General features: G+C 35.8%; 1 protein-coding gene across 3 annotated transcripts in view; it reads right to left on the bottom strand.

Moving 5' to 3' along the window:
- The window catches only part of LOC114351106 (MAP7 domain-containing protein 1), a 73,069-nt gene that overhangs the window by 36,671 nt on the left and 22,273 nt on the right, over positions 1-14,125 (bottom strand). The window contains exons 1-4 of one of the 3 annotated variants that reach the window (XM_028302169.1): positions 11,363-11,442; positions 7,343-7,545; positions 6,160-6,198; positions 306-400 (exon numbers count right to left, since the gene is read on the bottom strand). In XM_028302169.1, coding sequence (XP_028157970.1) covers positions 306-400; positions 6,160-6,198; positions 7,343-7,545; positions 11,363-11,395 — 370 coding nt within the window. In that variant the 5' untranslated portion in view covers positions 11,396-11,442. Of the gene's footprint in view, positions 1-305; positions 401-6,159; positions 6,199-7,342; positions 7,546-11,362; positions 11,443-14,125 lie in introns of those variants that run through there. The other 2 variants (XM_028302167.1, XM_028302168.1) reach the window with 2 other exon arrangements.

The raw sequence follows: 14,125 nt of genomic DNA, 5'->3' as shown, positions 1-14,125 counted from the left end.
AATATTGATGTCAATATGTTCCGGACAGTGTCTGGTCCGCCTAAGAGAAAGAATGACATAATTACTAAAGTCCGGTCGCCGAGCAGATAGAATTTGGTCCAATGACCCCAAGCTACCTTAATATCCTTATCGCTCGCGTGTAATTATATTGCTGTCGCGTTCGCACACTCACTGCGGCCACCCGTCGTACAGTCGCGACAGCAATATAATTACGTGCGAATGATAAGGATGGGTATCTTGGGGTCATTGGACGAAATTCTATCTGCTCGGCGACCGGACTTTAAGTGTAATAATGATATATTTACCTTTATTGTCGGTGTCTGACGTGTCTAGTTGAAGTGCAGAGGCGCGTCTCGTTAGTGGCGCAGACGCGAACATCACGTTTGTAGTTGATGCCGCCCTGGAAACAGATAGGTGAGAAATTAGAAAAAAATGACATCTATGGTGAGGCTAAAGCTAGTCTACGAGATGAGTGCCAAAGGGAACAGTCATAGGCTTCTATGGAAGACATTGGAAGACTTGAAAAGAGTTTGGTCGTTTGGATCATTGCTAGATTTATAGTATGATCTTTCTAGATGTCAACCAGTTAGCCTAGGCGCAGATCACCGACTTAATTGGACGATAGTTGGGCCCGATTCTAATTTGTATGAAGAATCGGCCGATCCAATGTGCGCGCACTTTTATACATATCCATACTGATTAACAGCCAGACTCAACTATCGGCCAACTAAAAGTCGGTGGTCTGCGCTAAGGCTTAGGCAATTTGATACCATACCCCAATAATTCGAAACCACAACTGTTTTAAAAAGACTCTTCATTCTGGTCTTAAAAACCTAATTTATTTTAAATTACCTGTAAATTTCGATTTTTGTTCGAATTGGAATTGAAAAAAGTAGTTTAATTGGGTTGACAAAATAGTGACGTCACTTGCTTGTAGTGCCATACAAAATCTATGGGAGAGTTTCGTTTTTACAGTTTTTAAAAGTACGTCAATTGACTGTGGTGTCTATTACATGTAAAAAAAAAGTCTGAAGTTATTTTGATAAAAAGTGAATTGGGTCCTTTTGGCATCTCGTAGACTCGTAGTGTAGAATTAGCGTAGTAGTTAGTTATTTTGCAGTACCATTTTCTAAGCGTTACGTTTGGCATAATTAAATTATCACAGTTGCTTAACAACGTTTCATAATATTTTAACGATGATGTTACACGTGACCATAGACAAACTTTGGGCATAAACAACAGACAACCTGTACTTATTTTTTTTGTAGTAGTTAAAGTTAAAGCCCAAAGGCTGCCTAAGCGCACGTGTAGTGCGTAGTCAAGTAATTACGTTTAACAGATTAAAATCGAAAGCAAAAGATACAATAACGCAAAAAATGCAGTTTATGTTGTTACATTTGTTAATTAAGGTTCAATACAATTATGTGCAAATAAAGTTCTGCTGTTTGTTAATTATTTCACATGCACATACATTCTTGACGATAAAAACAAATTATTCTAATTAAAAAAAACACGATATCTAAATAACACTACACTAAAAACTAAATTACCTATATCAATAGTACACAATTATATTTTAGTTGTTGTTAATGTGAATAAATATGCATGAAATAAGTATATTTAATTAAAAATAATCTTAATTTTTAGATGCCTATAATCAGTTAATAGATGTTTATTGTGTGTCACAATAACTGTTTCAATTAAACAGTCCCCCATGAAACCATTATTATGGCATATTTTAATAATCTGTCAAAACGAACGTGAAATTAGGAAATTGGTTCTCTTAGCTTGAAATTATTTTAATAAATTGCATATAAATTACGCCAAATCCGTTTAGAAAATTAAGGATTTACCACACTGTCTGCGATCAGCTCAAAGTAAGCGTACAATAAGTTTGTGTGAAATTCCAATAATTATTGCGTCCCTGGAGACGATCTTTTCAAGATGGTTCCTACAGAATACCAGCATCATGTTCTGTAGAACATTTTGGTTCAATAAATTATGTATATTATTTGTTTGAACCAAATAAACTATTTTTCTTTCTTTCTTCCTTCTTTCATTAACTTTGACCTGTCCGCAGAACGCAACAATGTGACAAGTCCTTTTCGCAACTTTCCATGTCGCAACGCAAGCCAAAAGTTTATCAACCCGAAAAAAACCGTCAAAAAAAAATTTCGCCATCGTCAAATCCGTTGAAATAAGGCCATTGTTTCAGAGACAATGGGCCCGGCATATAGGAAGGAAGGTGACGTCACCGGTCGCTGGACCGAGGAAGTCGGTACGGGGCTTATGGATAATGGCGTCATAAAAACTCGATGGGATTAGTCAAGGTATTTATGTCGAGTTTGGCATTGTTTGAGTCTGTCCAATAAAACAAATTAAGCGAATTTGATACCGTGGTATTGGGAGTAATGCAAAGTAAATCTTGGTTTTTGTACAAAATAGGACTACATTCAAAATCATTTTGATTTTTCAAATTAGATTTTGAATTTTGATTAGCAGACAATTTTTGCCTTCCAAGTTTAAGTCCTATGGCTGAAATGATGATGATGATGAAGTTTAAACTTTAAATCTTCGAATGTAGAGTTCAAATATACATTTACTAGACCAGTCGACTAGAAATTTTGGAATTAATATTCGGGAACGAATAATAAACCCGATTTCATGTTTAAATGTCTTCTAGATAATGTCATGTATGTATCACTCACTATCTACGCGTGTAATTAGCAATTAATACCTATAATAAACATTAATTAGCTACAGACTGCTGTCCTGTCTACATCCGATTGTCAGTCGCACACGCATGTCTCGAAATTATTTCATTCAAATCCGTTCATCCATTCACCAGTGATATCAATCGTCGAAAAATGAGAACAAGTTGTGTACGTAATATGCGTAGAAAACTACTACTACATACTACAGTGTAAGCTCTTTATTACGTTACTCGATTTAACGATAATAACTTTTTGTAGCGTCGAAATTTCTTGACTTTGTTGGTTTACCTTGTTTTCTATCTGCTTTACCGTGTCACTCCATTTAACGATCTTTATAACGCAAAAATGCTCTAGTTTCTTGAGTTTCCTTAGATTTTACATTGTATTTTCCCTGTAGAAATATTTGATTAAAGCCTATTTTAAATCCTTATTTTGCTAAAAGATACAATATTGAAGTTACATTTCGTTCTGATTAATGATTGTTTGATGATAACATCATTAACAAACGATAATGAGTCATCCGCCGAAGACGGAAGACAAAATGAGCGCAGCGCATACAAATCGGATAACGGAATATAAGCAACGTGCAAGCAAAGTCAAGGCTCTTCTGTGTACAGTCGGCCATAAAAATTGTATTATTATTTAGTCTGATTTAAGAACGAATCAAGAATGTCACTAAATTTTTGCTTAGTCATGTAAGTAAGACGTACCTATTTATCATCATTTTTCTCGGCGCCTCAATTTAAAAGTAAATAAATCACTGAACGTTATTATAACAATTTACATATCGGCAATCGCTCTCCAAAACATAAAGACATAAATAAATTAAACAATCAAGTAACAGAGATCATAAATTAATTAAAAGACACTAAAAAACACATGACGGCCACATATTTTTTATGTCTTGCAAAATACCACCATAAAATTAAATGCATTAGCAATTTAGCATTTATGTGTCTCTTGATGCTTTTTTGCTACAGCGTTTCAGAGAAATTGGACACGTAATGTAATGGAAAAGTCGATTTTTGGGTGAAAATGTTACTAACCTACGTAAAGGTCCCTAGTTTAAATTTTCGCTTTAAGTTTTAAATACATTAATGTAGTAATAAATACCAAATATTGCTTTAATGCAGCTGACTGTACTAAAAGGATTGATAAGATGAATGAACGATTGAATGAATCAAATTGGAATAAATGTGATAATCAAATAATTGTACAACTCCTTTTTATCTAAAACTCTTGTCGTTTTTCGGAAATAAATTTTTTACAATAACTAACAACAGATTCAAATGCTTTTATACATATTTCAGATAATTTCGTGCTCCCAAAAATAAGTTTGTTTTGTCTATTGAAATATTGTTTATGACTATGAGCAACATATTATAGAATGATAAGGTCGGCCGATTGAACTACGCTCAGATATCTAAGCGATATCTACCTACTCGTGATATATTGTCACATTAATATTGACCACTAAGGCTCAGAACACACGGTGAAACGCAATTGCAACGAAACTGAAACTTCTAGTTACTTTTGAGTTGCATCTAAGTTTCTGCCATAGATTCCGTTGAGAGACCACACATGACGCGACCAGGTTTGACCAGTTCAAATCGGTTTCAAACTGGTCGCGTCATGTTTGGTCACTCAACGGACGCTATGGCAGAAGTAACTAGAAGTTGCAGTTTCGTTGCAGTTGCGTTTGACCGTGTGTTCTGGGCCTAAGTATAGCTAAATGCCAAGGAGTGATATTCCATAACTGAATAATTTACGATGTTAATAAAAAATCTGACGAATTTAACACGAAAACCTTTTTCTTCATTCATCAGTTCTTTATACTTCGTTTATGGGTATTTATTAATTTTCTAAACTTAGCTAAGCATTCAATATTTTGGCCAACCGACTTCAATTATTTCGATACTTTTTTTGGCATTGACTTGATTTTGAACACAACGATTTCGCCAATGTCACGTGTGCAGCTTTGACAAAACCCATAGATCATAAGTATGACAGTTGATTATATTATTGGTAATCAACTTTCTTATTGTCAAAGGCGTTGGTTGAAATACCTTGCACTAAATCACTTGATTTATTTATGTTTGTGTGTTGTTTATAAATTGTTTTCAAATTAGCCATTTAATAGTCAATATCTTATCAATCGCCGATGAATAATTTGTGACTAATTAACGTTAAAATGTGTGCCAGCTCATTAGTGGCCAGTGTAGTGTCAGTGACGTCACTAACTGTTATGCTGACGCTACCGGCATAATAATACGTAGCCATATCGCGCGGCTAGCGGCCTAAATATTTTAGTCTGGTTACCGGAATGTCAAAGTTGAGCTAGATAGTACAAAAATAAACACTAAGATGCCACATTCATGTTCGCAACCTGAACCGAAAGTGACCTAATACACCGTTTTTAAAACTTATATCCGGACAAAAATTGTACCTTTTTATATATCCAATGTTACTTTTATATTTTTTATAAAACGTACTTTTTATCACAAAAAATATACTGAAAGTTTTTTTAACGCCTATAAGATTTATTCATGGATGTTTAAAATATGGTATTTTCAGTTATATTTGCACTAACCTAGGTTTTTCTAAATTTAGAATTGAGTCACTTTTATTCTAGGGTGCGATATTATGCTCGGAGAATAACGCATTAGTTCTATACATATAACATGTCCTTTGAAACACCTAAGGTTAATAAGTCTGACATAGCCATACGTGCCGACCAAAGCACAGAATCATATTTCTTTTCGGACAATCAGGCGCGATACTATATCGATATGGCATTGATATATCATATCTAATCGTTGGAAAGTCACTTTTCGATTATCGCAGCGGTGGATTAATTTGGATAACGACGGTTTATTAGATCATAGCTTAATTTGTAATTAAAATGTGCAATGTGATACATATTATTATGGTGTTTCGGAAGTGAAATCAATTTACGTGTCAAGGTTATGTGATTTTAATTACGTGAATGGTGTGTTTGGTTCGGTATTTTATACATTGTCTACAGGCACTAAAATTGGAGAACTTATTGGTTAAATTACTCTACTTATTTCACTAACTCTAAATACATAATTGACATATTTTACACTTTGTTGTTATGAAATCGAACTCAAAACAAATCAACAATTCGTTTACCTATACTGGAAAAGAGGTTTTAATAAGCATGCCAACATAAAAATACAAATATCACAGTTTTGGACGTTCACAAGTTCACAGACCATGCACATCATCATATTAGCATGCAAAACAATAGTCTACCATCACACTAGGTACGTCACATCCGAAAATAGACGCACACATTGAAGATTCTGCGCGTTGATAACAACCATTAACATTCAGCTAATTGTCAAACTACATAATTAGTTCACTTGCTACAACTAACTCAATGCAAATTAGTTGGGATACCAAAAAAATAAAAATTGCTTACAGCGACTCAAAAAAGTTCATCTGATCTATGGGGTTGGTACTGGTGGAAGGGGAAACAAAATAAAAACAAATTAATAATCGGAAAATAAAAATAACTTAGTTACACTGTTACGGAAAGGGGAACGGGGTGTAACTAAAACCCAACACCTTCAAAAAAATCCTGAAAATAAAAGCAAAGCTAAAAATAAATGGAAAATCATCTACTTAAAGAGCGCTAGAACAAAATCATTTTAGTCAATCTCATAATAGCCTTGATTTTGACTAAAACAGTTTCGTTTTCAACAATTCTTCAGCGTGCTAAATCAAATTGAACCCTGAGTTGGTGGTATTAGAGTTCAACAATATAGGGCACATATTATTAGGTCAAATGGCCCTCTCTATGAATCATAATAGGTCTTGCCTACTGAATTGGCTCAGATGTATAATCGTCCGCAGAGCAGAATAAATATTTCTATGTCAAAATCAATCCTATTACGGTCACTTAAGGTGCCTTATTGTAGCTTGATGTGTCTATACGAGACAGCATCTTGAGTGTAGATAATATGAGAATTCCTTTTAGCGTTTATGTAGGTACTTCATTATGTCATTCAGTACCTTATTTATTTATTTGGACCGTCAATCAATTGTATATCCACGCAGGGCTTGATAAATATTAATTTAAATCAGGATTTCTGTGTATTTGTGAACTTTCTTCCCAGCATATGGTAGCGTTAGTAAGTACAAATGCCCTTGAACTCGCGATAACAACTTTAATTGACGGATAAACAAGTCTTGAGATCAATTAGCTCTCTGGTCTTTACCTTGTCATTGAAATACGATAGTAATATGTACTGAGATTATTCAATTAGTATATTTTTGAATTTATCTTTTGGTTACATTTGGTACTTACACAGGGCGATAGTTTTTGAAAGGATGGATACTTAAATTCAATGGTGCATCTCTCCAATATTCATCAGTGTGGTCTAGCACGAAAGTGAATAAAGTTTAGCAAGTGATTCAAAAAACATTCCATGATTCTACCATCTGCTTAGAAAAAATATCATAAAACCTGTACGAGCCAACAAAAGATAAATCTACTTTGTAAAAAAAAAACAAATCTAGCCACCTATTCAGCATCACATTTAAAAAAGGAAGAGAATCGTTCGCGAAATGACCACCGAACACCGATAAAGGCGGACACACACCTGCGCGCAGCCCAGAAGAATCCCGCCGAATCTAGCGGCTCGAGCAAGCGGGGGGTGGACGACCCGAACGCAAACGCAGGCCGGGGCGCGGAGCGGGCGGCGCGCGCTCGCTCCAAACGCTCGGTTCGGTCGCGCTCTCTCTGTAAGAGCGCTTCGCGTCTGGATATGGATGCCTCCCATATTGCCCGTTTTCTTTCTTCCACCTGGAACAAGTTGGTGATGTCGGTTAAAATTTTGTGCAGTTTGGTATTTAGCCCAATTTGGATTTTTTCATCTTAAGTACAAAACACACTTATCAACCCAGAAACGGATCGTAACCGTATCAAATCCAGGTCAGTATTATTTGTATGAAACTCGGTACTGCAACGCACACTTATCTGCACCTCGCGGTTGACAGCGCGGCGAAACGCGATACGGTGTTGATCCCTTTCCGGGTGTATAGGTGTGTTTTGACCTTTAACGTACTTTTCAACTTCTACTGCCAGTGGGACAACTACTATCAACTGTAAATGGAACTACTGAGATTAGTTCTATGGTCAAAATGTATCTGTTCTTAAAGATGACTATGATTACACCTAGTATTTGAAAACATACTCTTTATTATCTAGCTAACGTTAGCACGTATGACGCTGAAACTTCAGTTATTGACCAATACAGATAAATATAATAATATGGTTTGGATATGTTGAAAAAATTAGATATTTTGTTTGTTTCGCAGATGTTGGCAGGTGATAGCTAAAACAATAGCGTATGATCGGTCTAAAAAACTTATTTCAGGGTAAGACGAGTTATTCAGACTGATACGAAGATGGAAATCATAAGAAAATATTTTTTGTAACATTAGAATTACTCCTGGGAAATCACAAGTCATATTATGTTGAACTTCTATACAATTCGTCAAAAAAATGTTTTTTAGAAACCAAGTAAAAATATGACGTATCTGATTGTAGCAGGCGCGTTTTTGTCGCTGATTTGCACGAAATTTATTTACTTGAACATAAGAAAAATTTAAGCAAACGCTTTTCCTTGAGAGAAAAACTAAGTACATTAAGAAAACTGCTGCACAGTTCATTACAAGTTGGTTTCAAAACTATGGAGAATTTAGGTTTCCGCTTTGATAAAACAACCGGTTTCTGTACAAATTATTTCTAGAATTTTCAGACTGAAACCTATCACGGAAACTATACTTCATTACTTACATGAATACACAAACATCGTAAATTGCATACATTATCAAATATTGTTATTCTGTTAGTAGCAATTCCTGATATCGTGCTTGAAGATAACAAGGTTTATCTACGTACATACTTGTTACAACAATACACAGTTCTTTACTAAATATATTAGAATAGACAATAGCACTAGCAGTTACATAAGAACCCAAGATGATGTAGAAAGAGACACTTACTGCAAAAGTAACATGTTTACTCATTTTATTCACATAAAAACAACAAAACGATCACTCCACATCACCATTTCGTATCAACTGAGGGATTTCACGAAATGATTAACGTGTTATCATCGAACAAAGCGGCTGAAACACTGAATAATGCATGATTCAAGGTAATGTAACATGTGTTTTTTGACATCACAAAATTCGTTAAGCTAACCAGTGGTTTCAGGCGAATAGTCTTTACAATTATTGTAACAGACTGAGTAAATATTGCGTATCTACTGAAATGTAAAGTCGACTTTTGCAATGGGAGCTACGACACAACTATCAGCTGACTATACCAATTGCACTTAGAATCGTCATCATGATAAAAATAAATGTTAATTCTTTCGTTTGCGAAATCTTAGGTCATCACGAAGGACTACCACGAAATAAGGAGGCGCCAGAAGTATTAGGCTCACAAAGAAATATCCATTATTAGCCTTTTGTCTCCCGCCTCCTTTCAACATAATGATCCTTCGAGCCGAGTATTAAGTTACCTTGTCGGTTAAGTGGAGATAGAAATAATAGCGCTCTATAATAAAATTGGTGCAATTCGTGAATCGAGACGATTAATTAATGAAAGTAACAGTGACCGCTCGTTTCGGAGTTATTGAAGAGTAAAATGACGATGATTCATGTTCACCCTCGAGCCGAATATTGCTCGTATTCGGTCACATAAGACCTCGCCCTCGTCGCGTGTACTTGACGTAGACCCGCTTGTCGTGCGACGTCTATGCGAGGAAAGACATTATCAAGAAAGGGTGTGGACTGCAAAACAACTGAATGCGATGCATGTAAAAGGAAAAGTTGATGCCGATAAACTAGACGCATTTCAAGCGAACGACGTATTATTAAGTAAGTAAATAAACTAATTATAAGCTAATTACGAATATTTTAAAGATGTTGTTCGTATGAAATGTGTGTATCGATCGTAATTTACGAATGCTGGATTGGAGAGTGCATTTACATCGGAGGTAATTCACCTCGTCCGTCTAGACCGCTGGAGGCCTGACGTCATGGTTATACTATTTGATTTACTTTTTGTAGTTAATTGTCACCTTGTGCTGCGTGTGCTGTGAACTGCTGTGCTGATAGTATCGTAACAAAGTTTTAATTTGTCTTTATCTTAAGTCAATCTGATTTGGTTAAAACAAAATTACTCGAAGGCATTGAATCATATTTTTTCATCATAATACCAGTTTACGATATTGTTTATGACTCTACATAAATCTCAATTTAAAATAGATTCACTTTCATGTTTTTTCGAGAATTTATATAGTCGCACCTCTGCAATGGAAAACGCATTAGCCAAGAATATAAAATTCCTGCATTTGACAGATCCAAGCAATTTCAATATCTCTAGAAATCCAACGTGATTTCACTGCGAATTCCGATAGAGGTTTCCGCCAAACATTTGCAACATGCTTTCCACCAAACCAAACCATTGCTAGAGTAAATAGCAAACGTCTTATATTCAACACACTAAGGTTAGAAATTGTCTAAATGTTTCAGGTTAGATGTACACAGATAACTGTCAGTCTAGATTTGATACGGCCAAGTCCAGACATTCCAGCGGTAGATTAATGTTCGATGACACATTCCTTAACAGTATGATTTCTAAAAATAACCATCTCACTTTGATCTTAAAAGACAATACAAAATATTTTGCAAACGATCTCTCACTTCATCTCTGACAATAAATTCAACTATTTCAACGACAAAAGTTTGGACAGAATTTTAGAAATGAAAATATGTGTTTGCTCTATGAATAATTTGCAATGTATTAGCAACGCGTGAGGAAATGACATCAATGTAAACGGAATGCATGAAGATGAGACAGAAAATGAAACAACTACAACAATAGTGGAAAAAACACTAGCCGCTTGAAATGAAGCAGACGTCGGATTCACGCCAGACGGATTAATCGCGCGGTGATGTCAAACGTAGGAAATCGGACTTTTTCGCGACACTCCAACACGTTACTGCTGAGCTATGCCAAGTGTGTCAATGGCAAATTTCTCTGTCATAAAGCAACATTATTACTCGTATTTTTTGAACTCATCATTCATACTCGACTTTAGATGAATGAGCGGAGATAAAATCAACTATTTATAGAAATTGTTTCATCCAATTAGATATTTGTGTTTTATTGAGGAAGAGCGGTTTAAACATCGGTTTCCACCTTGTTTGTAACATTGAGTACAATATTTGTAACGTTGGATAATGCTAATGCTTCTTTTAGGACGTTAGTAAATTCGTGAACTAATGCGTATGTTTAGATGATATTTTAACATCTGTTTTCTTTCAATGTCATAATTATCTCTCAACGGTCTCAAGTATAAATGAAAGACACGTAGAATATGCATTTGAAGTTAATTTCACGAGAAATTATACGACATAATCATTTTCGTTCTCTAAAACAATTACAGTGCGTCTCGGTTTAAAGTATGAATGAAAATAACAATCTTGTTTGAATCTTATCTCATCTAGGTAGATCTCTATTAATAATAATGGACTTTAGCAATTTATACCGGATTAATTGTCAGTTTTGGAACTATAAATAGCGGTTCAAAAAGACTACTTACATTGGACTGTTCGTTACATGGACGAAATTTCATATCTCCCGACTATCAACACTCAGTACCCAAACTAAACTTGCACAAGTTCTCACAAATGCACAAAATACAAATCCGACAGCCGTCACTAAGCCAGACCGTACCAAACCACCGTTCACTATAGACAAAGCCAAACTCAATGGGGCACAGCAGAGCGTTAAGCGGAAAGCAGCATGGTTCGGCATGCATAGTCCTGAAGGAAGTGGTCGCTGTTATTTTTGTCGCAGCTCCTTAACGCACGGCTTGGGTTAATTTTAAATATTTTTGATCCACTACAACGGAGTGTGGTGCGCTTTAAGTCATCAATGCACGTATAAATGCTCGGGATGTTTAATCTTTTGACGCGGGTAAAAGAGCACGAACGGAATTTTCGGGTTTGATTTAAGCTTGTGATATCGTAAGCTTTTAAGTCCGAAGCTTGTTATTGTATTGATTGTGGCCAAAGTTTACACAACAAAAATTTCAGATCGTGAAAGCTTTTGTATTGACTAAGTGCAAAACTCTGTAAGTCGTTAAGAGTTTGAGATATTAAAGTATATCTGGTGAATTTAAATCTCATCAAGCAGGTAGAGTTAAAATAAATTTCAATAAAAATAAGGAATAGCAGTTTCACCAGTATATTTTATGACTAAAATGAGAGCAAATATACCTACTTATAAAACGAGACTTAGTAGGCACTTTTAGAAGTATTGTATTGCCACATTTAGGTGATCTTGAAAAGACTAACTTGCACTAAATGCAGTCTCTTTGTTAGGAACAAGTGCCTTGACCTAAAAACCTCATAAGCGATACACTGACGGCACCAAAAGCAGTGACCTAAGGCAAATGCCTTTAGAAGAGCAAGTTAAAATTAGTTCTGCCGCTAATTACAGTTTTCGTAAATAGGATCACTTTTAATAGCAATACTTTAGCAATTGAGTACATTTTAATGTAAAATGAATATGAAATCATGATCAAAGGAAGGAAAATTAGTTAAGGAAATTGAGAACGTTCTCGTATTAGTATTGATTATGCATGTTTGCATAATAAACAGTATTGAACAAAACTATCCAATTAAAACTGAAGTCAAAATATTTACGATTGGCACACAAGCCGGGCCGTTGCCGAAAGAAAAAATCAAGAATCATTAAAAAACACATGTTATTGGAATAATTACAGCAATTTAGAAAATCATAAACTTAGACGAGAACAAAAAACATCCTGCGCACGCACATTCCTCATTCCAACGAGTGACCTCATAATTGACAATAGACGTTATGTAACACTGACCGGGTCACCTGGCACAATGTGTACTACGCTCGGTTCAAATTGAACATTGATTGGCCTAAAAATAGAATATAAATACGGATCCGGGGCAGCAAATGGTGGATTACCGCAACTATTTAAATACTCCTACGGCCATCTCTGCTCTGAGTAAAGTGTCAAGTATGCGCAGACGTTGCTTAAGGAACGTTGGAGGGGAAGTCGAACCTTAATTTCGAACTCCTCCTATGTTCTTCTGATTAATTTCGTTGCGGGTCCAATGACAGTTTAACTTTCCCCTGGGACAAACTTGACCTTCATTGGTTGGGTTTTTGTGGCGGTCAAGCTGTAGATCCTGGCTACACAGGAGTTGCAGTGGTGGGAACGAGAGGTGGGAATAGTCCCTTTTTAGACGTTGCTTAGTCACGACGAGTAGCAACGAAACCATGACACTGACAAAACTGACGCAGTAGAAATCGGGAAGTAACTACTTAGAACTTTACTCGGAGATCGTGAAAGAGACGTGTAAACATTTAAAACTCGATCGTTGACGCTACATCCAAGTGTTCAGTCAATATTACAATTTTAGCAATCAGACTGGCACTCTATTTCTCATTCTTGATTTTGACTCGCATACATTCAGCGTCAAATAGTTCGTAACGTTCAAAGTGATCAAACAGTTCCGAACACGTCTCTTTGTAATAAGAATGTGTTGTCAACTTTTTGGCTACTTTGGGTGTCACGAAATATTTGACGATGACTGTACAACATGCTTCATTAGCAATACGTGTAAGTGGCTAAGCCAATAGATCGATCCCATTACAATTACTCCAAAAAACTAGACCCAACGACGCCTCGAGCCCACTCTAGCGATGACTAATAAGATCATTATAAAAACCTGCAAATGAATCAATAATACAAATACAGGTTTGGACTCTTGAATGAACGCGTGATGTTGAAACGCACATTGGAAGCTACGGAACTGGTATAAGAAACATGAATAATGATTTCAATAATAACTTTAGCACTATTAAAACCAATAATGATCACGTAAATCCTCAGCAGTAAACACCAATTTTAAAGGAGGCTCGACAAGCATCTAATGGTGTTAGGTATTATGTGTAAACGATTCATCATACATCTGCTTATTTTGTTTCATGGCAAGAATTTCATGATCTAGATAAAATATCAGATTCATAATCTTTACTTTTAGAAACCGATGATCTGGTGAAGGTCGCGGGAAGTAGGTGTATGGATGCGGGTTACGCAGGACCGGTCATTATGGAAATCCTTGGGGAAGGCCTTTGTTCAGCAGGGACGTCATTTGGCTGAAACGATACTTTTAGAAAAGTCAGCAGATACATTGCTCTGTTTCTTTGTTGAAATCGTATTGACGTTGACCGCAAAAGGCCTTGCCAAGGTTGTTCGGACTACGTAGGTATGCTAAAGAATTCTGCTCTATCTTTCGGCATTGAAATGCACTTGAGTAAA

The sequence above is a fragment of the Ostrinia furnacalis genome, unplaced genomic scaffold, assembly GCF_004193835.3.
Source record: "Ostrinia furnacalis isolate ACB-3 unplaced genomic scaffold, ASM419383v2 OfSCF1084, whole genome shotgun sequence".
Classification (NCBI taxonomy): Eukaryota; Metazoa; Arthropoda; class Insecta; order Lepidoptera; family Crambidae; genus Ostrinia; species Ostrinia furnacalis.
Note: the sequence above shows the minus strand (reverse complement) of the source record. Positions and strands in the feature narration are given on the sequence as shown.